The 23,692-nt window shown below is 40.9% G+C and overlaps 1 protein-coding gene across 1 annotated transcript in view; it reads right to left on the bottom strand.

Moving 5' to 3' along the window:
* LOC133617766 (cilia- and flagella-associated protein 47-like) overlaps window positions 1–23,692 on the bottom strand; it is a 165,910-nt gene that overhangs the window by 96,500 nt on the left and 45,718 nt on the right. Inside the window, exons 20-32 of the mRNA XM_061977973.1 lie at window positions 22,719–22,796; window positions 15,876–16,023; window positions 15,709–15,791; window positions 9,211–9,394; window positions 9,048–9,133; window positions 6,074–6,293; window positions 5,803–6,004; window positions 2,750–2,861; window positions 2,552–2,652; window positions 906–1,006; window positions 707–820; window positions 417–636; window positions 270–341 (exon numbers count right to left, since the gene is read on the bottom strand). Coding sequence (XP_061833957.1) covers window positions 270–341; window positions 417–636; window positions 707–820; window positions 906–1,006; window positions 2,552–2,652; window positions 2,750–2,861; window positions 5,803–6,004; window positions 6,074–6,293; window positions 9,048–9,133; window positions 9,211–9,394; window positions 15,709–15,791; window positions 15,876–16,023; window positions 22,719–22,796 — 1,721 coding nt within the window. The remainder of the gene's footprint in view (window positions 1–269; window positions 342–416; window positions 637–706; window positions 821–905; window positions 1,007–2,551; window positions 2,653–2,749; window positions 2,862–5,802; window positions 6,005–6,073; window positions 6,294–9,047; window positions 9,134–9,210; window positions 9,395–15,708; window positions 15,792–15,875; window positions 16,024–22,718; window positions 22,797–23,692) is intronic.

Raw genomic sequence — 23,692 nt, 5'->3', positions numbered from 1 at the left:
AGTGAAAATGTCGAGAGGGTCCTCGATGATCATTTTTGCAGTAGGTCCTTAAAAAGTGCTCCTGTCCTAATCATAATCATTAACGAGGAAATAGGGCCATTACCAATGCCTTTTTCAGTATTAGATAATGTAATTAATTAGTATTTGCTGTGTTACAATACTGATGGCATGAAAGACAATGAAATGTGGCGCATTATGATTTATTGATGTATAACGTACTGTCAACGAGCATGTTTGGAACAAACAAACCATGACCATGATGTGCATACCTGGTGTCTTTATTCAGGGTGACACGGTGAGTCCGTCCATTTGTGGCACCAAGTTCAAATTTGAACACAGTTCTGAAGAAGGGAATAGAAAAGTGACAAACAGGTGGAATGACCACATCCAAGGTGACACTGAAAAAGACAATTTACCTTCTAAGTGTGTGTGGTATTGTGATGGGATACGGCCCACTTGGCCAGCCAAAGAGACTAAACCACCTCTCCAATGCTAATAAGACATCCTGGAAATATTGACCCTCCGCTGAGGTTGAAGTAGGGAATTGTGGAAGTCCGACATCAGTCAGTGGGGTGTCTGCGTTTGGACAACTTTGGCTGCTGATTTGACTCCCGCTGTCACTTTGTAGGAAGAAGTCTAAATTAAAACATTCTTGTTAGGTTTCACAAAATCATTACAGTTGTGATCATCTGAGACAATTTCTGACCTGATGATGAGTTCTTCGGTGTCGAGGTGCTGGGTTCAAACGGTGAGGAGGAGGAAGTCGGACCAGATGCAGAACTCGGTGTGTGATTTGAGATGGCTTCAATAATCGTTGCGCCTTAATGTCAAACAAACAAGGAAAAGTACACAACGTTAACTTGGCTGACAAATATGGATGTGTGTTTGTGGCAATAATAGCCTACCAGCCTTAAGAACTATCTGTTGCGTGGAGCGATGGAGAGCCATTTGGGGCCAAACAGTCAACAGGCAGTTGTCGCTTGTGGCACACAGCTTCACCCTAAACCTGCGACAACCACAGGAAATTCTGCTAAATCTAAAAGTATAATGATGAATTAATAATGGTGTTACCATGGCAACCCTGCTTTTGCAGTTTTTTTCTAGGGTCAACAATGATTTGTATTTACACTGGAGCCTAATATATTCTTTCCTTCAACGTTTAGGTGGACACGCGCGTCTTAAAGGCCTACTGAAACCCACTACTACCGACCACGCAGTCTGATAGTTTATACATCAATGATGAAATCTTAACATTGCAACACATGCCAATACGGCCAGGTTAGCTTACTAAAGTGCAATTTTAAATTTTGCGCGGAATATCCTGCTGAAAACGTCTCGGTATGATGACGTCTGCGCGTGACGTCACGGATTGTAGAGGACATTTTGGGACAGCATGGTGGCCAGCTATTAAGTCGTCTGTTTTCATCGCAAAATTCCACAGTATTCTGGACATCTGTGTTGGTGAATATTTTGCAATTTGTTCAATGAGCAATGGAGACAGCAAAGAAAAAAGCTGTAGGTGGGAAGCGGTGTATTGCGGCAGGTGTTGTGCCGGATAACGCACCCCCGCCGTAGAATGCACCCCCTGACTGTTGTGCCGGATAACACAGCCGGTGTTTCATTGTTTACATTACCGGAAGATGACAGTCAAGCTTTACCATTGGCCTGTGGAGAACTGGGACAACAGAGACTCTTACCAGGAGGACTTTGAGTTGGATGCGCAGACGCGGTACCGTGAGTACGCATGCAGCTGCGGCTTCCAAACATTTGATCGCTTGCCCGTACGTGCGTGCCGCTATGTGCATGTCACGTACGTAACTTTGGGGACTTTGGGGAAATATATGTGCTGTATAAACTTTGGGGAGGTGAACGGTACTTTGGGCTGTGGGATTGAGTGTGTTGTGCAGGTGTTTGAGTTGTATTGGCGGGTTGTATGGACGGTAGGGGGGAGGTGTTTGTTATGCAGGATTAATTTGTGGCATATTAAATATAAGCCTGGTTGTGTTGTGGCTAATAGAGTATATATATGTCTTGTGTTTATTTACTGTTTTAGTCATTCCCAGCTGAATATGAGGTCCCACCCGCCTCTCACAGCATCTTCCCTATCTGAATCGCTCCCACTGCCCTCTAGTCCTTCACTCTCACTTTCCTCATCCACAAATCTTTCATCCTCGCTCATATTAATGGGGAAATCGTCGCTTTCTCGGTCCGAATCGCTCTCGCTGCTGGTGGCCATGATTGTAAACAATGTGCAGATGTGAAGAGCTCCACAACCTGTGACGTCACGCGCATATCGTCTGCTACTTCCGGTACAGGCAAGGCTTTTTTATCAGCGACCAAAAGTTGCGAACTTTATCGTCGATGTTCTCTACTAAATCCTTTCAGCAAAAATATGGCAATATCGCGAAATGATCAAGTATGACACATAGAATGGACCTGCTATCCCCGTTTAAATAAGAAAATCGCATTTCAGTAGGCCTTTAAGAAGCTGCACATCAACCATTCAAAGCATTACATGTTGTCACAGTTGTTGCTGTACACGAAGTGTCACCTGTTATTGAGGTGGTCAGTGAAGGTGATGCTTGTGCAAATGGAGAGAGAGACCGTGGCAAAAAAAGACACTCTGCAGATCAGCGACGTCACATTGCCTGCCTGTGTTCATGGGTGACAAATCAATGAATTCAACACATCACTGTGGTGAGTGGTGACATGTCCATCAACATCATGGTCAGAGTAAGTCAAGCCTGACCTTGTCCTGGGCAGGGATGTTGTTACCCTCTGGGAAGGTGACACAGATTGGTTGGACCTTGGTTCCATGCTCTAGTTCTACCTCGTCCACCTCAGCTGATAACTGGGTTCCACTACATAGAACGTAACAGAAATGTCAACAAAGCAAGCATGCAGTCTGGCGGCTTTAAAATGTCTTTTTTTAAAACAAAACAAAATAGGACTGTTTTCACTGCTGGACTCTAGAAAGAGGTTCCGCAGCCTCCGAAGCAGAACCTCCAGGTTCTGTAACAGCTTCTTCCCTCAGGCCGTAAGACTCTTGAACGCATCATAATTAAATTATCCCCTCAACTCCCCCCAAAATGGATTAACTCGCTGGAATAAAAAAGACAATATAACATACATCCATAAACATGGACGCATGTGGAAAAGTGCAATATATTTATCTGTACAGTAACCTATTTATTTATTTATTTATATATGCACCTTATTGCTTTTTTATCCTGCACTACCATGAGCTTATGTAACGACATTTCGTTCTTATCTGTGCTGTAAAGTTCAAATTTGAATGACAATAAAAAGGAAGTCTAAGTCTAAGTCTAGTAGCGGCCATTAGACTTTTAAGCCACCTACGGAGTCCAATCAAACATTGAATAATGAATGTTGGCTTAATCCTTTTAGCATACAGAAACCAGCTGAATGCCATATGGACAGGTATGTACAGTAGTTAACATCTTAATGAAAAGATTACACACACATGGAACTTGGGTTTGTTTTAAAGTGGGTGAAATGCTAGGCCTACTGAAACCCACTACTACCGACCACGCAGTCTGATAGTTTATACATCAATGATGAAATCTTAACATTGCAACACATGCCAATACGGCCGGGTTAGTTTACTAAAGTGCAATTTTAAATTTTGCGCAAAATAACCTGCTGAAAACGTCTCGGTATGATGACGTCAGCGCGTGACGTCACGGATTGTAGAGGACATTTTGGGACAGCATGGTGGCCAGCTATTAAGTCGTCTGTTTTCATCGCAAAATTCCACAGTATTCTGGACATCTGTGTTGGTGAATCTTTTGCAATTTGTTCAATGAACAATGGAGACAGCAAAGAAGAAAGCTGTAGGTGGGAAGCGGTGTATTGTGGCCGACTTCAGCAACACAAACACGGTCGGTGTTTCATTGTTTACATTCCCGAAAGATGACAGTCAAACTTTACCATTGGCCTGTGGAGAACTGGGACAACAGAGACTCTTACCAGGAGGACTTTGAGTTGGATACGCAGACACGGTACCGTGAGTACGCATGCAGCTGCGGCTTCCAAACATTTGATTGCTTGCCCGTACGTGCGTGCCGCCATGTGCATGTCACGTACGTAACTTTGGGGACTTTGGGGAAATATATGTGCTGTATGAACTTTGGGGAGGTGAACGGTACTTTTGGCTGTGGGATTGAGTGTGTTGTGCAGGTGTTTGAGTTGTATTGGCGGGTTGTATGGACGGGAGGGGGGAGGTGTTTGTTATGCAGGATTAATTTGTGGCATATTAAATATAAGTCTGGTTGTGTTGTGGCTAATAGAGTATATATATGTCTTGTGTTTATTTACTGTTTTAGTCATTCCCAGCTGAATATCAGGTCCCACCCGCCTCTCACAGCATCTTCCCTATCTGAATCGCTCCCACTGCCCTCTAGTCCTTCACTCTCACTTTCCTCATCCACAAATCTTTCATCCTCGCTCAAATTAATGGGGAAATCGTCGCTTTCTCGGTCCGAATCGCTCTCGCTGCTTGTGGCCATGATTGTAAACAATGTGCAGATGTGAGGAGCTCCACAACCTGTGACGTCACGCTACTCGTCTGCTACTTCCGGTACAGGCAAGGCTTTTTTATCAGTGACCAAAAGTTGCGAACTTTATCGTCGATGTTCTCTACTAAATCCTTTCAGCAAAAATATGGCAATATCGCGAAATGATCAAGTATGACACATAGAATGGACCTGCTATCCCCGTTTGAATAAGAAAATCACATTTAAGTAGGCCTTTAACTATCAGGAGGCAAATTGTAAAGCTAAGAGAACACGCATCTTCTCTAGGTCCAATCAGTATCGTGTTACGATATTTCATTCTTACAACGCACTCCAATAAATGATTAATACTGTACAAAATTAAATGAGACCTAGTCAAAGTAGTACCACGTTTTTTGCTACCGGTAATTTGTTCCAAAAGGTCAGACGAAAACCAAATTGTAAGAAATTGAAGCAATTTTTCTCATTAGAAATAATGTAAATCTGATTAATCCGTTCCAGACACCCAAAAATATTAACACAAAACACAATTTTAGAGAATACTCGTAATTGCACATGCATTAAATACATATACATGATTATTTAAATGTATAAAAACATTTAGCATCACATTTATCTTTATTGAAGACTCTTGTTGTTGTGGATGGCAATAAGGGGAGAGCCAGGCAGACACCACATGCATAATGGGCTATGAATTAATTCTCAAATTCAATAGTGCTCTCACCTTTATTATCAAAGTGTTTGCACTTCCAACTTTCTTTTGCCCCATGGTGGATTATTTTGCAATCGAGTCAGCAATATGTGGGATTTTTTTCATTGAATGTTACATGGTCAAACTGACCAGTTTGTTATGTGCAACGTATGGCTGTATCTTGGTATAAACAAAAAACGGGATAACTTTTGGTGAAATATTTGTCAAAAACCAAACCCGAGGAAAAGTGAGGCTTTCGAAAACATGCAGTGCAAAGGGAAGACACATTATATTCTTATTTTTTGTATTGCTTTGAAGATATTAAAGCATTCATATTCATATATACACATACCTTTCACATACGTGTGTGCGTGTGCGCGTGCGTGCGCGTGGGTGTGTGCTCCTAAAATTGTTGCACACAGCTGGCAAACAGCCACAACAAACATAATGATAACCAATAAAAGACATATTGGTAATAGCAACATGCTAAGTTATTATAATTAATGACATGATAAATGTGAAAAGTTAATGAGTTATATTCCATCTAAAAATAAAACTGTTTGCTTGTGTAGCCACCTGGTATATCCTGAGACCAGTAGGGTGAGTCTTGCTGTAATGCTGCTTTCCAGGGGAACTGGTGTCAAGAGCAGTTGTGGGGGGGTGATGATGATATTGGGCAGCTGGCGGATAATAACGACTGGCAGCTCTTTGTAGGGTTCCCCCATCATGCTGTCTGTGTCTCCCAGGTAAAGACTGAGCGATAGTCTGGTCACTGTGCCTACCAGGATAGAAAATGTACAAATGCTGCCAGAAAGAGATGAATGTGAGTTTTCTGGTAATTTCTTACGTGTTGCGATAGCCTGGGGCATGATGCTGACTGCCGAGCAGATTAACTGGCCAGGCGTCAGACAACCCGATGATGGAAACACAAACAAACGAGGCTGGTCATTTGCTCCTCCGTCCTCCGGTGATGTTGTTCCACTGCAGTCCAATCGCCAGCGCAAACTCCTCCCTTGGATGTTGTGCCAACTGACACTCTGTGCGCACTCTGCTTGCAGCTTTACTGTCTGAGTATGAAAGGAAACCTCAACAATGTCACAAATTGCAAAACAAACAATGAAGAGCATTCCAACGTGCAGATACATCGTATTAAGTTCACTTATAAAGCTTGTAGTCATGTATTTGTTAGCTTTACACTGAAAACCAAGTGTCCCAAATAGGGATGTCCGATAATGGCTTTTTTGCTGATATCCGATATTCCGATATTGTCGAACTCTTAATTACCGATACCGATATCAACCGATACCGATATAAGCAGTCGTGGAATTAACACATTATTATGCCTAATTTGGACAACCAGGTATGGTGAAGATAAGGTCCTTTTTTTAAAAATTACTAAAATAAAATAAGATAAATACATTTAAAACATTTTTTTGAATAAAAAAGAAAGTAAAACAATATAAAAACAGTTACATAGAAACTAGTAATTAATGAAAATTAGTCAAATTAACTGTTAAAGGTTAGTACTATTAGTGGACCAGCAGCACGCACAATCATGTGTGCTTACGGACTGTATCCCTGCAGACTGACTGACTATATTGATATATAATGTAGGAACCAAAATATTAATAACAGAAAGAAACAACCCTTTTGTGTGAATGAGTGTGAATGATTGTAAATGGGGGAGGGAGGTTTTTTGGGTTGGTGCACCAATTGTAAGTGTATCTTGTGTTTTTTATGTTGATTTAATAAAAAATAAAAAATAAATAATAATAAAAAAACGATACCGATAATAATAAAAAAAACGATACCGATAAATTCCGATATTACATTTTAAAGCATTTATCGACCGATAATATCGGCAGGCCGATATTATCGGACATCTCTAGTCCCAAACATTTTGTGAGTAGCGTATTTTACATTTTTAATTGTGAATGTATTACTTTTTTGAAAATAACCTCACACCTTTTGCGCTTAGAACCACATGTGTACTTTGAAATGAAGCAAAGAACATATATTAATTGAAAATATTGAAACTGATATCTATTGAGTGGCTTTTTATCATTTTGCTATTGTGACTCTTGGACTGGTGTCACATATATTTCCAATCCAAAATACATGTTTTCCTATCAGAAGTAATCCCCTCACTCCTCGAAGGATTATTCTTAGATCCTCTGCAGCTCGCCCATCTCGATGTCATCCACATCTTCCAAACGGTTCCCTTGAAGTTCAACTTGAGTTTGTGAAAAAGTACAAAGTCAGACAGAGCCAGGTCAGGTGAGTAGGTAGTGGATCCAGCACAGCAATGGTCTTCTTGGCCAAGAACTGCCAGATGTTCAGAGCAAAGTCAAAATTGTGCTCTTCAATGTGAGGGGCATTGCCCACTGCAAGTTCTTGCACCAAAATTAGACGACCAACCAGTATGTCTCCAAAGAGATCCTGCAGCGTTTGCTTCGTTCGGTGTGCAAAAAGAAGATAGGGTGATGGCAGAAAAACTCCTGGCTGCTTCACCATGACAAGGCGCCTGCTTACATTGCTCTGAGCATTCTGTAGAAGATCCCTGAAGAATATTTCCAGAAGTGCATGAAGGCGTGGCAAAGAAGACTTGGAAAGTTAAACTACGACCCATCTGGGGTGCGTCATTTCACGCTGATTAACGATAAGGACGAAGGATACTACAGCATGTCGACATAAAGTGACCCATTTTTTCCATATAAGTGACACTCATAGCTCTCAAATGTTATGTGGACAAAAGCGGTCGATCATATGTGGTATAGTTGGCTTCAGATAGTTAGATTTACGAACCCCTCACTTTTCGATTTACGAACTTTTGATTCTAGCCAAATATGCCTCTGTGTGCAAACCATGTCTTTGTGTACGAACGCTTCAATCAGGCGCCTGCAGGCAAAAAAGCAGGGCACAACATTGTTGTGAAGGCGGAGAACCTCCACTTCACTTGCTGCGCAGAGGAGTCACGTCTCAACACTTCAGCTTCTGTGTCTTTCCTGTGTTTTTTTTTCGCCCTTTGACAAGTTTTGTCCATTTTGCTCACTCAATATGAGTCCCAAAAATTCAACAGACCAGCGTGGAAAAATGGAGCAAATCGCTGTGGAGTTCAAAAAAGACTATTTGCGAGAAGTACATAATGGCGTTAACAAGCATGACCACAGCATAGTAAGTAACCACACCACGTTTTAAATATGATGAAAATGGTCTTTTCTGGGAAAAATATGCCAGAGCAAACATATGTCACAGCGGAGGAAAAGACAGTATTTCTCCTCTCGTTCCTCCCTCCTCCCTCTCCTGGCTACACATGCCTGCTGCTTCTCGTCAACTTTCCACTGCCGATGTTAATGTGGGTGGAATTTACTATTTTAAATGTTTATTATTTTAGCAATATGGTTGTTAAATTGGGGATTTTGTTTGACGGCACTATAGTGACTTCTGTGTGGTTGTTTTTACTTTTTTATTGTATATAAAGTTGATTCATCACTCCCTTCTTATGTCTGTTTAATATACAGTATTGTATCGCATTGTATATTGTGTTCAAAGTTCAAAGTGTACAAACCTTCACTAAAATGGGGACTTTTGTCGAGGCTGGAACCCAATATATATATTTACATTGTTTCTTATGGAGAAATCTGCTCCGCTATTTGAAAGTTTTTGATTTACGAACCCTGTTCAAGAACAAAATAAGTTCAGAAATCAAGGGTCCACTGTAATAATCAGAACACATTGGACCAGAACTTAACTTAGAAATGTTGTCGATATAAATGGGGCCGACTTAAAGACGTTGCACTGCAATTGGTAAGGACATTTACCTGAGTGTAAGAGTTAGACTGTTGCGCATCATCATCCATGAGAAACTGTAGACTTGAAGGGGACACTTCCAGTGGGGCTAGCAGCACTATTTTAGGAAAGGGACATCATGAGGCAACAATATAAACACCAACGTCATAATCGTCATCACATGAGGGAGCCCACCTGTGGCTTGTATGCGTGGCTGTTGTTTTTTCATGCTGAAAGACCAGGGCAGCACTTTGATAATGGATTTGCTGGATCCCGATGAGAAAAAAGTTGAGACGGACGAGGGTGAAGGCGGTGGAGAAGCAACGGACCATGTCATTCCACTAACCATCAGCGGTAGGGCAAAGTCATATTCAGCTATCTGAAGTTAAAAACAAAAATATACTTTAAAGATAATTATACTAAAATGATATCTTTCCTACTTCTAAAGTAAAACTCTTCCTCATTGTGTAGCACAAAGTGTACAGACGTCTTCGGTCTACGAACGAGTTCTGATACTACATTGGCAGTGTAAGTACAATTTTAGTGCACGTCAGAACTTACACCTAAATTATAGCTAAAATAACACCTAAATCACTTGCACCGTACACAGAAACCATGCAGAACATACAGTGATAAAAACAAAAACAAAAAGTCTGACGTTTTATTGCTTAGAGCAGCAGTGAAATTACATTTGCTCAAAAAAAACCAGGAAAACCTTGAAATGAACCATCAGAATTTCACCAAATGGACTTGGACCTAGATGAATGGATATGCAATTATTGGAACAATTAATACAGATACAATACAGGAAAAGCCTGGAGAAAAAAAACTGTGAAACGTATAAAAGACCACAAAATCTAAACACCTGTTTCCATATGAGTTGGGAAATTGTGTTGGATGTAAATATAAACGGAATACAATGATTTGCAAATAATTTTCAACCCATTTTCAGTTGAATATGCTACAAAGACAACATAATTGATGTTCAAACTGATAAACTTTTTTTTTTTTTGCAAATAATCATTAACTTTAGAATTTGATGACAGCAACACGTGACAAAGAAGTTGGGAAAGGTGGCAATAAATACTGATAAAGTTGAGGAATGCTCATCAAACACTTATTTGGAACATCCCACAGGTGTGCAGGCTAATTGGGAACAGGCGGGGTGCCATGATTGGGTATAAAAACAGCTTGCCAAAAAATGCTCAGTCTTTCACAAGATAGGTTGGGGCAAGGTACACCCCTTTGTCCACAACTGCGTGAGCAAATAGTCAAACAGTTTAAGAACAACGTTTCTGAAAGTGCAATTGCAAGAATTTAGGGATTTCAACATCTACGGTCCATAATATCATCAAAAGGTTCAGAGAATCTGGAGAAATAACTCCACGTAAGCGGCATGGCCGGAAACCAACATTGAATGACCGTGACCTTCGATCCCTCAGACAGCACTGAATGAAAAACCGACATCAATCTCTAAAGGATATCACCACATGGGCTCAGGAACACTTCAGAAAACCACTGTCACTAAATACAGTTCGTCGCTACATCTGTAAGTGCAAGTTAAAGCTCTACTATGCAAAGCGAAAGCCATTTATCAACAACATCCAGAAACGCCGCCGGCTTCTCTGGGCCCGAGATCATCTAAGATGGACTCATGCAAAGTGGAAAAGTGTTCTGTGGTCTGACGAGTCCACATTTCAAATTGTTTTTGGAAATATTCAACATCGTGTCATCCGGACCAAAGGGGAAGCGAACCATCCAGACTGTTATCGACGCAAAGTTCAAAAGTCAGCATCTGTGATGGTATGGGGGTGCATTAGTGCCCAAGGCATGGGTAACTTACACATCTGTGAAGGCACCATTAATGGTGAAAGGTACATACAGGTTTTGGAACAACATATGCTGCCATCTAAACGCCGTCTTTTTCATGGACGCCCCTGCTTATTTCAGCAAGACAATGCCAAGCCACATTCAGCACGTGTTACAACAGTGTGGCTTCGTAAAAAAAGAGTGCGGGTACTTTCCTGGCTCGCCTGCAGTCCAGACCTGTCTCCCATCGAAAATGTGTGGCGCATTATGAAGCGTAAAATACGACAGCGGAGACCCCGGACTGTTGAACGACTGAAGCTCTACATAAAACAAGAATGGGAAAGAATTCCACTTTAAAAAGCTTCAACAATTAGTTTCCTCAGTCCCCAATCGTTTATTGAGTGTTGTTAAAAGAAAAGGTGATGTAACACAGTGGTGAACATGCCCTTTCCCAACTACTTTGGCATGTGTTGCAGCCATGAAATTCTAAGTTAATTATTGTTTGCAAAAAAAAAAAAAAGTTTATGAGTTTGAACATCAAATATCTTGTCTTTGCAGTGCATTCAATTGAATATGGGTTGAAAGGGATTTGCAAATCATTGTATTCTGTTTATATTTACATCTAACACAATTTCCCAACTCATATGGAAACGGGGTTTGTAAATTCAAAGGGTTGAAATTCAAAGGGAACGTAAGGAAAACAAATACATGACGTCGATGAACCAGCCTACTCTGGGAGCCATACAGATATAAATGCAGAAATGTCAAAATTTGTAGAAAAAATAGAACACGTGAGCACACCAAACAAGGTGACATTCATCCAAGCGTATGCCCTCTCGCAAGGCAGACCATGTGAAAGAAGGTTGCAAAGTTGTTGAGAACCAAATGAAAAGCAATGTCATCACCATTGGTGACCTGAACTGCCATGTAGACACAGAACCCGTTGAAGACACTACAGGCAAGAAAGACTTCTGTCTTAGGCCCTGTTTACACTAAGGTTATCCAGGGTAAATCACACCTAACCTTATCCGTGTCCACACACAACAATGCCACCTTTTAAGACCCCCGCGTGCATGATGCGGGCATCATGCACGCTGCCTGGCCATTTCACTGTCAGATCCATAAAGCAATATTTGTTGTCACACACTGCCTATCACGATCACATCCACAGGATGAAGGGATCAAGTTTTTCGGTAAATAGACTCACAGCTGACCCGGACATTTGAAAGTTCTTCTGCTATCTGAGAAGTGTTGTATACAAAATAGCTGCAATCGCCCGTTGCCTTCTCTTAAGGTATTGATTTGTGGTTTCCAAAAGCACCTGTACATGTAGAAGAAGGAGAAACACGGGCATGTCTGGATGATTCGCCTCCATCTTTGTTATGAAGCTGCCTGTGGAGCGTTCTTTCTGATGTCTCTTCCTGCGCGGGCTTTCTGGCTTCACTTCCTCTCCGAACTCACTTTGTAAACGATCAATGAGTCCATACTAAGTTAAGTGCCGGAGATTCAAGAAATACACGGCTGACTTACCCGTGTAAAAATTTGTCCGAGGAGGGGGACCTTAAACGCTGGTTAGTGTGGCTGAAACGGGGCTTAGGCTAAATAATTATTTGTTTAAGGGGTTAAACGACTTAGTGTAAACAAGGCCTTAGATTTAACTTCTCATTCATGAACACATACAGTATTTCACCCATCAATGAATGTGGTCATCATCGGTATACTTGGTACAGATACAACATCGATCAATGGGGCCTTAAATCACATATTGATTTTATATTTTCTAGCAAGAAGTCCATAACAGAGATATGAGTAGTTCAAGGAGCTTCAAGAATACAAGGTACTTTCAATCAGTTCATTCGGTAATGAGACCGCTAAGCAATCTTGATTATCGGATTCAGACGACAGAAAAGTTAAAGGCAGGCTGAAACAACATTTACCAAAAACAAAGGTAGTCAGTAAAAGACTAAAAGCAGAAAAAACTGCTATAATTGAGGGAAAGCTATAAGAGAAAGATATCATCATGTTAGGGATAGGAATAGCTTCAATAAGAATGTACAATCATCAAAGAAGACCCAGATTGACTGTCAGTTGTGGGAAAAACGGCAAAGAAAAGAACAGGCAGGCGGACAGAGGAGGTAACGACAGAAGTTAAAAAAAAAAACTAATGCTTTAAATAGTGGAAGGAGAGAACAACTAAAACTAGAGATGCATATATTCAGCAATTAAATCATTGGAATCGTGTCAAAAGGAAAGCAAAAAGAGAAATGTGGGAAAGGATAGGAAGGAATTCACAGGGAGATGCACAAGGAACACAACAAGAAACTACTGTACAGCATGTCCAAATCCGACAAAATTAAAAAGTTACAAGCCAAAAAACTCCATCCTGAAAAAACAGCACTAAGGGAAAAAGTTCCCACGCAAAAAAACATTAACAGATTGCTGGATAGAATACTACCAGGAATTTCTGCAGTGCCAGGATCTGACACAAGCTATCTTCAAGCAATTTAATGGAGGAAATAAAAGCTGAATCACTAAATTTACCAAAAACATGAATGCCCTGAATCTCCTCCTAAAAGAAATCGGGCAAGCCAGGAAAACGTTAGGAGAAACAAATCAAATAAATTACTCAATGAGAAGATACAATTTTGACCAAGTGAAGACAATGGACCTTGAGAGAACTGAATAGAGGTCTGGTTGAGATACTTTCAACTGACAGGCGAACTGGCCTACATGCATTAATTAGGGTGACAAGAACAGGTGAGAAGACAAGAATGAAATGAAACATTATTTAAAAAAAGACAACAATTTACTTTTACTCCTGTGGTTGTCTTCCATATAGGAAGGGGCATTGCAAGGGAGGGAGACAGGCTTATGGGGAGGAGGACGTCTCGGTAATGAGACCGCTAAGCTGCTTAGTTATCACTGTCCTTTTCATAGGAGAATATCCTTTTACATGTTCAAACATGCCATATTTATCCTTGATGTGACAGTTGATAGACTTAGTGGTCTCAATCTTGAGGTAGAATCGGGGTGAGGCGTTTTAACCATGTGACTAAATTTATAGATATAGTGACCCTGAGCGTAAGGCTTAACCTCTTAAGGCCCAAGCTGTTTGTTTACATGCTTTTTTAATTTCTCTTTGCTATTTGGGCTTATTGGACCCTAATTAGAATAAAAACTAAGAATATTTTTTTTATATGATGTACTTAGTCCATAAGTAACAAACGTGTACCGGTACATCATGTTTAGTGACATGCTAATTCTTATTTTTACACTTTTTTTTCCAAATTCCATTGTATGTTATACTCTTCTGACACCACCAGATAGCAGTAAAAGTGTCCACATAAGGGCCATAAGACCCCAATTCAGTAGTGTAGACAATTTTGGAAATAAGAGCTAAAAAGGTGCTGTCCACGCATGTGGCCACTCAGGCCTTTAGAGGTTAAAGGGGCCCTATAATGCAAAACCAACTTATCTTACCGAATGGTAAGAAAAGTGTATTTGTTTGTGTATTTAGGATCTGCATAAGTCCCAAAAATTTGAAATAAAACCATGAAGGCATTGCGGAGATATTTATAAAACAATCTTGCCTTCCTTCATACTTCCTGCAAACGATCCGTTTGCCCCATTGGTGACTTCAGCAGATTATATGGTAAAGTTTTACCCGAAGAGCTTTGTGCTAAGTCCGCCATTGTAGTATGATGCAGTAGTATCATACTATGATACTACTGCATGTAAACATTTGTTCCCTTCAGCTTCTTTCCCTGTCTCAGCAATGCCATTTTAGATTTTCTGTTTACGAGTTTCATGAGCACGACTGGAGTGGCGTTGTTGTTTCTTCCGTTCAGTGGGATGCATGTTTTGATGGTATTAGGGTCGATTTCAATTTCCTTTGATTGCAGAAAGTTGACCACTTGCTGTTCTGCTGAGACAATATCCATTTCATCTGGTTCACCTTCATTATTCACAGCTTTCGCATAGGATCTTGGTTTAATTCGGTGCCCTGTCACGATGATATCATTCATTCGTTTATCCTGATCCATTTCATCTATGATATTCCACAGCGTGTAGTTGTCTTCTTGAAGGGTCTTCATTTGTTGGCACATTTCTGCGGCTTTATTTTTTCTGGAGGTGTTCTGAGTTTGCGGACTTTCTATATTTTGCTGCAGACTTTTCACATCTTGTTTGTGTTCTGTTGTTGCTTTTCTCAGATCTTTTTTAATTTCTTTCATTTCTTCTTTCATTTCTTCTCTCCATTCTTTCAATTCTTCTTTCATTTCGTTAAATTCATGTAATAGGTTTTGTAGTATCCCTTCTTGATTCCCATCATGTCCTGTGTCCAGCCTCAAATCTTGTTCCCAGTGTCAGCTGACACCGAACGTTTCGGGATTTCAATCTTTCCTTTAGCTTTTGGCATCGCGGCAGTCTCTGACGTCAGTGCCTCTTGTGTCTTCAACGGCAGTTGCTTCTTTAGCGACTTGCGGCACTTTTAACTTGTTTTTTTCAACAATTTCGTACCTTGCGCCGTTCAGAGATCAATTTGAGGTGTCAGCCTGTCAACTTATATTACTCTGTGACGTCGGAAGCACTTTAAAACAGCTGTAAACTTCACTTTTGACTTTCACTTGACTTTTCTTTGACGCACTGCCATCAGAAGAGGGTGCCTCACACTTGGGGAACTTCATTAAACGCAAAAAGTTCATTAAAAAGAATAAACGTGACGTTGTCCTTACTAAATGTAGCGATTCCTATGTATTCTTCGGCCTGTATTCTTCTGCTGGCGCAAGTAATTCTTTTTTTTTTTTACAGTATTAATAATTAATGCGACTGTGTCGTAACCATGAAACGCTATAACACGAGGACGACCTGGACAGAGCTTCTTACCTCGGTAGGGGAGAAGACAAGAGAACAGCTGACTGTCTGGTAAGCCTGTATCTCCAGCACACTCACAACTTGATCACTCTTTCCTTGTAAAAACAAATACAAGAGCTGTATAATCAAAGTGAAAAGGTCGTGACGATGGAGTTAGAATGGTGTGCATGCATACTTACTTGCAGAGCACTGAGGAAGCCTCAGGGTGAAATTTGGGTATTGCGACAGGTCGAAGGCTATCCGAGCAGGAGCTGACGAGTGGTTAGTCAGCGTAAACGGCACTGCTCTCTGACAGCCAACATGGACGCCGTGGAACTGGAACATTGTCTAAGGGGTGGTGGATAGAGTAAGTCAACTAGGGCAATGTTTTCCAACCTTTAATGAGCCAATTTTACAATACAAAAATCTCTCTGCACACCGTGAATACACCGGGTAATTACATCAGGTTTGCCACGGCAAATGATCCAATGTCACTCAAGTGGTTCATACATATCGTTTATCTACTACAAATAATGTATTTTTCTTCATGTATTGATGCTAGTATTGTATATTGGCAGACAGAACAATTAAATGCTCCTCCACTAGATGATGGTACATAATGATCGCTCTTGGCAAAATAAGGTGAAGTGGCATAGTTGTTGGGAATCGCTGAACTCTGAGACAAATCTATTTAGGACAGAACCATAGAAAAATCTTTGGCACCATTAGAGACATCGTTTTAGCAGTAATATGATAACAAAATATAACAACAAATCCCCTCTGTAAAGGCCAGACTGTGTTTGATACTCTTACACAGATGGGCTGTGCCATTATTGGGTGGATAAACTTGCAATTGACAGCAACAGACATCACATTCAGTTGTTGTTGTCACAGGCTCAAACCTTTGGGGGGCAAACAAACGAAGTCGTAGCGAGACATCAAGTGAAATCAAAGTAAAAATGTTGCATACATACTAGAGATGCGCGGATAGGCAATTTATTTCATCCGCAACCGCGTCAGAAAGTCGTCAACCATCCGCCATCCACCCGATGTAACGTTTGATCAGAACTGCACCCGCCCGCCATCCGCCCGCATCCGCCCGAAGTTTTATTTACGGAGGCAATAATTGAGCATGGACTTCCAATCGCACTGGCTGATCACATGGGACAGTTAAATGTTTGTAATGCAACCTTTAAAAATCATTACGCGGTGATCGCGGTCCCAAAAATAAACTTTTCTTGCATGATAATGTCCAGAAAAATTCGCTTTATATTACTATAGAGTCCTTTTAACGAATGAGTTTGATGGTTTATCACAAACCTTAAATGAAAGAAGTCCTTTGTTCTCCTGCACCATGCGCGCGTGCGCTTTGGCCTTGCTTCGTGTTTGGTGCGCAATCCTGTCGGCTGTATTTCACAGCACGACATACTGTTAAAAGTGTTTATACTATTTATGCTTTCAAGTCCAAGTTGAAGAAATCTTGTTAAATGTTGACAGCATAACTACCAAAATACAGAAGTATGTCCTTAATATTTTTGCAGTGCTATTTCTGTTGAAAAGTTCAAATGATTACATTAGAGATGTGATGTGCCACTTTTCAAGTGTCTGATGGCTTAAATTAATTTTCATTAATTTTTCATATTTTGAATTCTTTTGAAAGGCTTACAAAAAAACTACATTTGAATTGTAATTCCATGCTATTGACAGGACTATTAATTTTAATGAAGTTAGCTTACCATGTTTACAGTATGATAATTGTGATAGAAATGTGAATTTTAGGCACAGAATATTTTTTACAATTGAACAAGGCAGTAGATTATACAAGCTTGGACAGAAAGTTAATGACACCAATTTTTTTTTTAATGGAATTGTTTAGTACTGTTTTACCATTTGTTTACTGTAAAAAGTGTTTATACTGTTTATACTTTCAATTAACAAATTGAAGTCTTGTGAAAGGTTGACAGGATAACTGGCATTAACTGTCAAAATAATTTCAAACTATTGAAGTTAGCTTACAGAATAAACATGTCAATCAACCCATATGATTTTTGCTGTAATATTTTTGTTTTGAAAAGTCACTGTGACTGATAGAAAAGTGATGGTTTTAGCAACATTTTAACCTGTCTGAATGCTAATAATCATTTTGCGTCGGGGGGCGAAGCCCTGAACCCTCCACCAGGACTTTGTCCTGGACCTACCGGGGCCTGTGGCCCTTGGACCCTGGCTACTAGGTTTTTCTGATTTCAAAAGTTGGCAGGTATGGTGAGGTTATAAAGCTTTTGCCTGTTAAAGAAAGGAGACTGATCCAATGCAGCACAGACTTTCGCGTGCCACGCTGTCACGACCCAGACGCACACCAGTGCGCAATCATATGGGAGCCGCGCTGAGCGCACCTCCAAGCGCGTCTCGCTGCCGGCGACGGCCAGGTATGGGCCCACGCTCCAGCGCCATCCATTTTCAGGGCTAGTTGATTCGGCAGGTGGGTTGTTACACACTCCTTAGCGGGTTCCGACTTCCATGGCCACCGTCCTGCTCTCTATATAAACCAGGGTGAGCCCCACCCCTTTCGTGAGCGCACTGCGCGCGGAGTGACCCCTGTTACGCGCCCCCGGCAACAGGGGTGGCGGGCAGGTAAGCTGCGCGGGCGGAGCGCGCGGAGTGACCCCTGTTACGAGCCCCCGGCCACGGGGGTGGCGGGCAGGTAAGCTGCTTACCTGCTGCGCGTGACGCCGGCCGCGGCGAAGGCGGACGAGGCGGGGTGTCGGTGCGGTGGGCGCGGTAGTGACCCTGGACGTGCGTCGGGCCCTTCTCGCGGATCGCCTCAGCTACGGCTCCCGGTGGGGCCCTCTCGGGGGAAGGGGCCTCGGTCCCGGACCCCGGCGAGGCGTCCCTTCTCCGCTCCGTAAAAGTGTCCATCTCTTTTCTTTTTTTTTCTTCTGTTGTGGCATATGCAGCAGGTGCCTGCTCGTTTTTCGTATGTGGGTAACATTTAACTATGTATATATATTTCCGAATTGGTTTAACTGCCACCCGCAAAAAAACAAACAAAAAAAAAATCTAATTAATCCGCCCGACCCGACCCGCGCGCGGATAAAATCTTATTTTTTAAAATTTCATCCGCCCGATCCGCGGATAATCCGCGGACTCCGCGGTTGTGCCCGCAAACCGCGCATCTCTAATACATACCGTGTTCTCGCATGTGGAATTTATTCCAATGGTGTTTTTGCTCTAGTCAAATAGAGTCAAGTTGCAATTACTACTTTGTCAATATCTGTATGAACTTGAAATAAACTGTAAAATAGAGTTTATTCATTTATTTATCTTTATTATTCTCCAAATACTTATATATGAGCAGTTTTCTTGAGGACACTTCCACATGGAATATATTTGTGTTGTTGTCATGTGTGTGGTGTAATATGTGTAGCATTTTTTAAAACTCACTAAACACCTTAACTAGCTTTATTTATTCTTCTTTTAACCTAAAACTAATGATTATTTCAGTGGTTTTCTGTGAGATGTAAAAGTTAGGTGTAGATGTTTGGCAATATGTCGTTGCTATGGGATATGCAGCATTTCATAGATGTATTACTCTTAGAGATGATGTTCGTAACCAGTTCTCCCGATTGTTCGATAAGAAAAGAACCGATTAAAAGGCGCCGTGTCAGTTATGGGTGCTATTTCTGTATTTAACACATAAATAAGGCGCAGCGTATTTTTGGGCACAGGCATGGTTAAACATATGCTAGCTTAAAACATACGCTATAGCATGCATGGACGCTGTTTTAAAAAGGCAACAGGAGCAAAGCTGAGTTCGGTTGTACTTTGTTGAAGTATTTATCAATGTACTCACATTATTTTTTGATCAATCCTCATCCACAAATCCATCAAAGTCCTCATCTTCTGTGTCCGAAATGAACAGCTGGGCAAGTTCTCCATAAAAAACGGCAGATTCCCTCTCCTCATTTTTAAAGTCAGTCTCGTTGTCCATTAGCATAGCAAGCTAGCACAACAGTAAAAGCTGACTTCTCTTTCCCCGTTTTGCGTATCGATTCGCTACCATGCTGGTCCCCTTCTTCTCCAGTGTGCTTCACCGGGATGTCGAAAATGAGCGTCCATGTTGGTGATGTGTTTGTCGGCAATTTTTTTATTTACAACGCACATAGCAGCACTATATGCTCACTGGTGGCGTGCCTTTAGCGTCCTCACTCACCTGAAACCTTCACCCTATAACGTCCGCATGCTGTCCTCAGTCACCTCCGCCTTTCCTCCATATAAACAGTGTTCCGGCCCAGTCACATAACATCTACGGCTTTTGGAACTCAGTGCACACACAACAACCTATCTGGATTCGATAAGAGATTCGATAAGGAATCGGTTCGATAAGAGGATTCGATAATGGGCTCGAACTCGATAATTTCTTAACGAACATCATCCCTAATTACTCTTGTGTAATTATTTCTGTTTGATGTGTTCCTTTCAGGGAAGCTAAACGGGAAACTTGGGAAGTTCTACTTCTTGCGAATGTAGAAGGAATATGGTAGCTTGAAAAGTTAACTTTGGTGATGCTGAATCTTTTAAATCTTGAGAAAAGTATTTTGTAAGAGTGTGTGGCTCCATTCCATTACATTAAGGATTTTGTACATATCTGGCTTGTATTATTCACCTCTAAACCTTTATAACAACCTGACATCTGAGCAGCCGGTGATACTGTAACTGAATGGTCACCATACTAAAATGTTGCACCCAACATAGGCGTAATAGGCGGAGGGAAGGGGGGACATGTCAACAACCTAATATTGGAGAAGGATGCATTTGTCCCACCCACAAAATATACCTTGGAGCAGTGGTACTTAACCTGGGTTCGATCGAACCCTAGGGGTTCGGCGAGTCGGCCTCAGGGGTTCGGTGGAGGTCAAAACACACCCGACTCATCGTGTAAATACAAACTTCTCCCTATCGGCGTATTACGGAAACGGCAACAGCAGAAGTCAGACTGATTTGCAGGTGTGTAATTTGCTGTGAGTTTATGCACTGTGTTGGTTTTGTTCTTTGAACAAGGTGATGTTCATGCACGGTTCATTTTGTGCACCAGTAAAAAAAACATGGTAACACTTTAGTATGGGGAACATATTCACCATTAATGAGTTGCTTATTAACATGCAAATTAGTAACATATTGGCTCTTAACTAGTTATTACTAAGTACTTATTAATGCCTTATTAGGCATGGCCTTATTATAACCCTAACCCTCTAACCCTGACCAAATAACTCTAATATAAGTCTTTATTACTTAGAATATGTTCCCCTAGTGTCCAAATAATTCTAAATTAAGCCTTTGTTACTTAGAATATGTTCCCCATACTAAAGTGTTACCAAAAACATATAACTTTGTCTTGAATTTGAAAAAAACAATTTTATTTTTCACTAAAGAAGGGTTCGGTGAATGCGCATATGAAACTGGTGGGGTTCGGTACCTCCAACAAGGTTAAGAACCACTGCCTTGGAGGCATACGTGGGTTTTTTTTCTGAAACCGCAGCACAGCATAATGTGACTGAGGAGCCTCTTTCTTCACCAGCTGGGAATGTGGCAGTGAAAGAGAGACAGAAGAGAGCAGGGCGACACTAGCAGACGGTCTGTTGGGAACGTTTCCATGAATTTTGCTTGTTTTTAATGTCTACATATTTAGAAAACATGTCTTTTGAGTTAAGTCTTCTTAATTCAGGCATGGTCACTTGTTTATTATTTACGTGCTAACTTTGTCAGTGTTCCCAAGTAACTTAAACACTAGTACAAATGTTTTGTTATTCCCTTCCTGGTAGCAAAATGCCACCACAAAAAAAGAGTGAAACAGTAGCAGGACTTACACCGCTATTTTACAAAGACTAACGTCAATGTGATTAAAAAAAACACAAAGACAACACTTAATTATTATCAACCATTTATCAAAATGCATGACTATACATTAGCATTAGATATGATGTGCAATTAACAGAGGAAGCTCAGGTGAGGTAATATTTGAGTAAAACATATATTAGCCTGTTACTGCTTTTTAAACAAACAATTTATTTTAACTTAAGAATAACTGAAACAGTCAAATAAGATTAGGGTGTGTCAAGTGAAGCTTCAGGGTGTAAGGCAAAATAATATTGATTATAATAAGAAAGGAGAAAAAATAACTGATGTCAAGTTGATGTTTTTAAGATACTATTAATTGAATTTAATAATTATTTATTACTCCAAAAACATGCACCTGGGGATAGGTTGATTGCCAACACTAAATTGGCCCTAGTGTGTGAATGTTGTCTGTTTATCTGTGTTGGCCCTGTGATGAGGTGGCGACTTGTCCAGGGTGTACCCCGCCTTCCGCCCGAATGCAGCTGAGATAGGTTCCAGCACCCCGCCGCGACCCCAAAAGGGACAAGCGGTAGAAAATGGATGGATGGATGGATGGATGGATTATTTAATCATTTCTACAATAGTATAAAGGTTTGGGTTATGCTTTTAAGTCTAATGCTGCTACAGTACATTACTGTATAGTATACAGTGTTGTCTGTTGTCAGTACGTTAATGCCATGCAGGAACATCAAGGGCTTGAGGCCTGGAGTGAAAGTCATGGAGAGACAGGACCAAACATACAGGTAAAAGAGAGTAACATAACGGTGGATATTTTACTAGAGTTTTTATTTTATTTTATTTATTCTTTTTGGAAGTGAGACAGACTTCCTTTCGGTCATGTTGTTGTAACCCAGCAATTAAGTCTAAATAGAAAAGTTAAAAAAAAAAATTGGCACCTTTATCCAGATTCTAACTAAAAAGCTCATGAGCCTCGCCTTCACATTTTCCACCGCTTGTCCCTATCGGGGTCACGCCATACATTCATTTATTAGTTGCAGCTAAAATATTCTCTATCCCTGAATTACTCTCCATTGTAGAGATAAGTACTTCCTGGAATAATGGTATATAAATTATATATGTACAATTTATATCGTGCATTTAAAAATATGTGCAATATACCATCCATATTCATATTATATTGTACTTACCACGCTGATGTCAACATCCGGAGGCTCCACCGATCCGCCCACACGGAACTCAATGGACCTCATGTTTCTCACAGCTACCTGTAATAAATACATGTTCTTACTTTGTTGAATAGTATTTATACTCTGTATTATTTTTGTTATGGCTGACTTTTAATTTTTCTATTTAGAAATTACATTAGCCAAACATTCTTTGTGAAGGTTTTACAGTTGTAGATTTAACCTTGAAATGAAGTTATTTCTAGTAACTTTTTGGTATGAACCTAATCAGGAACAACATTTTTATTTCAGAAGTGGGACACACACAATTGTCTTAAGAAAGTGGGTGTGGCTTGAAGGGATTAGATGCATGTTTTGTAGTAATAATACATGGGAAACAAATTGTCCAATATTATTGTTACGTCGGGGTCGCATGGTTTTGCGGTGGCCGTTTCCCCAAGATGCAGAAGGACGTCCAGAATCAGCATACAGGTAAGAAGGTGATTTATTCCAATAAGCAGGACAACAAGTACAAAAACTCAGACACTCGTCAAGTGTGGAGCCAAAAAACCAAGATAATCGCCAGGGGCGAACAGCATGAAAGTCTTACACTAGGAAAATACAAAAGCGTGGTGAAAACAGGACCCAACGTATATGTCGCAAAGAGCGAGCAAGACTGCCAGGCAGTGTTGCGTGAGGCAGGAAAAAATAGCTCTCTAATTAGTGACCAGGAGCAGGTGAGCGTCTCGACCTCTAATCAGAGGCAGGTGACAAAAATCAGCACCCATGGCAACTAAGGCCATTTTTACACTAAGGTTATCCAGGGTAAATCCCACCTAACCTTATCCGTGTCTACACACACACAATGCCACCGTTTAAGACACCCCCTCCTTCCGCCGGCACAACGCGACCTACTACGCATGCGCAAAAAAAATGTGCGCATGATAGTCTGACCTGGAAGTGTATCCTTACCCTGTGTTTCAATGTAGACTATTGCC

This window comes from Nerophis lumbriciformis, linkage group LG01 (genome assembly GCF_033978685.3).
Source record: "Nerophis lumbriciformis linkage group LG01, RoL_Nlum_v2.1, whole genome shotgun sequence".
Taxonomy (NCBI): domain Eukaryota; kingdom Metazoa; phylum Chordata; class Actinopteri; order Syngnathiformes; family Syngnathidae; genus Nerophis; species Nerophis lumbriciformis.
The sequence above is the reverse complement of the archived record's forward strand: the minus strand, read 5'-3'. Positions and strand labels throughout refer to the sequence as shown.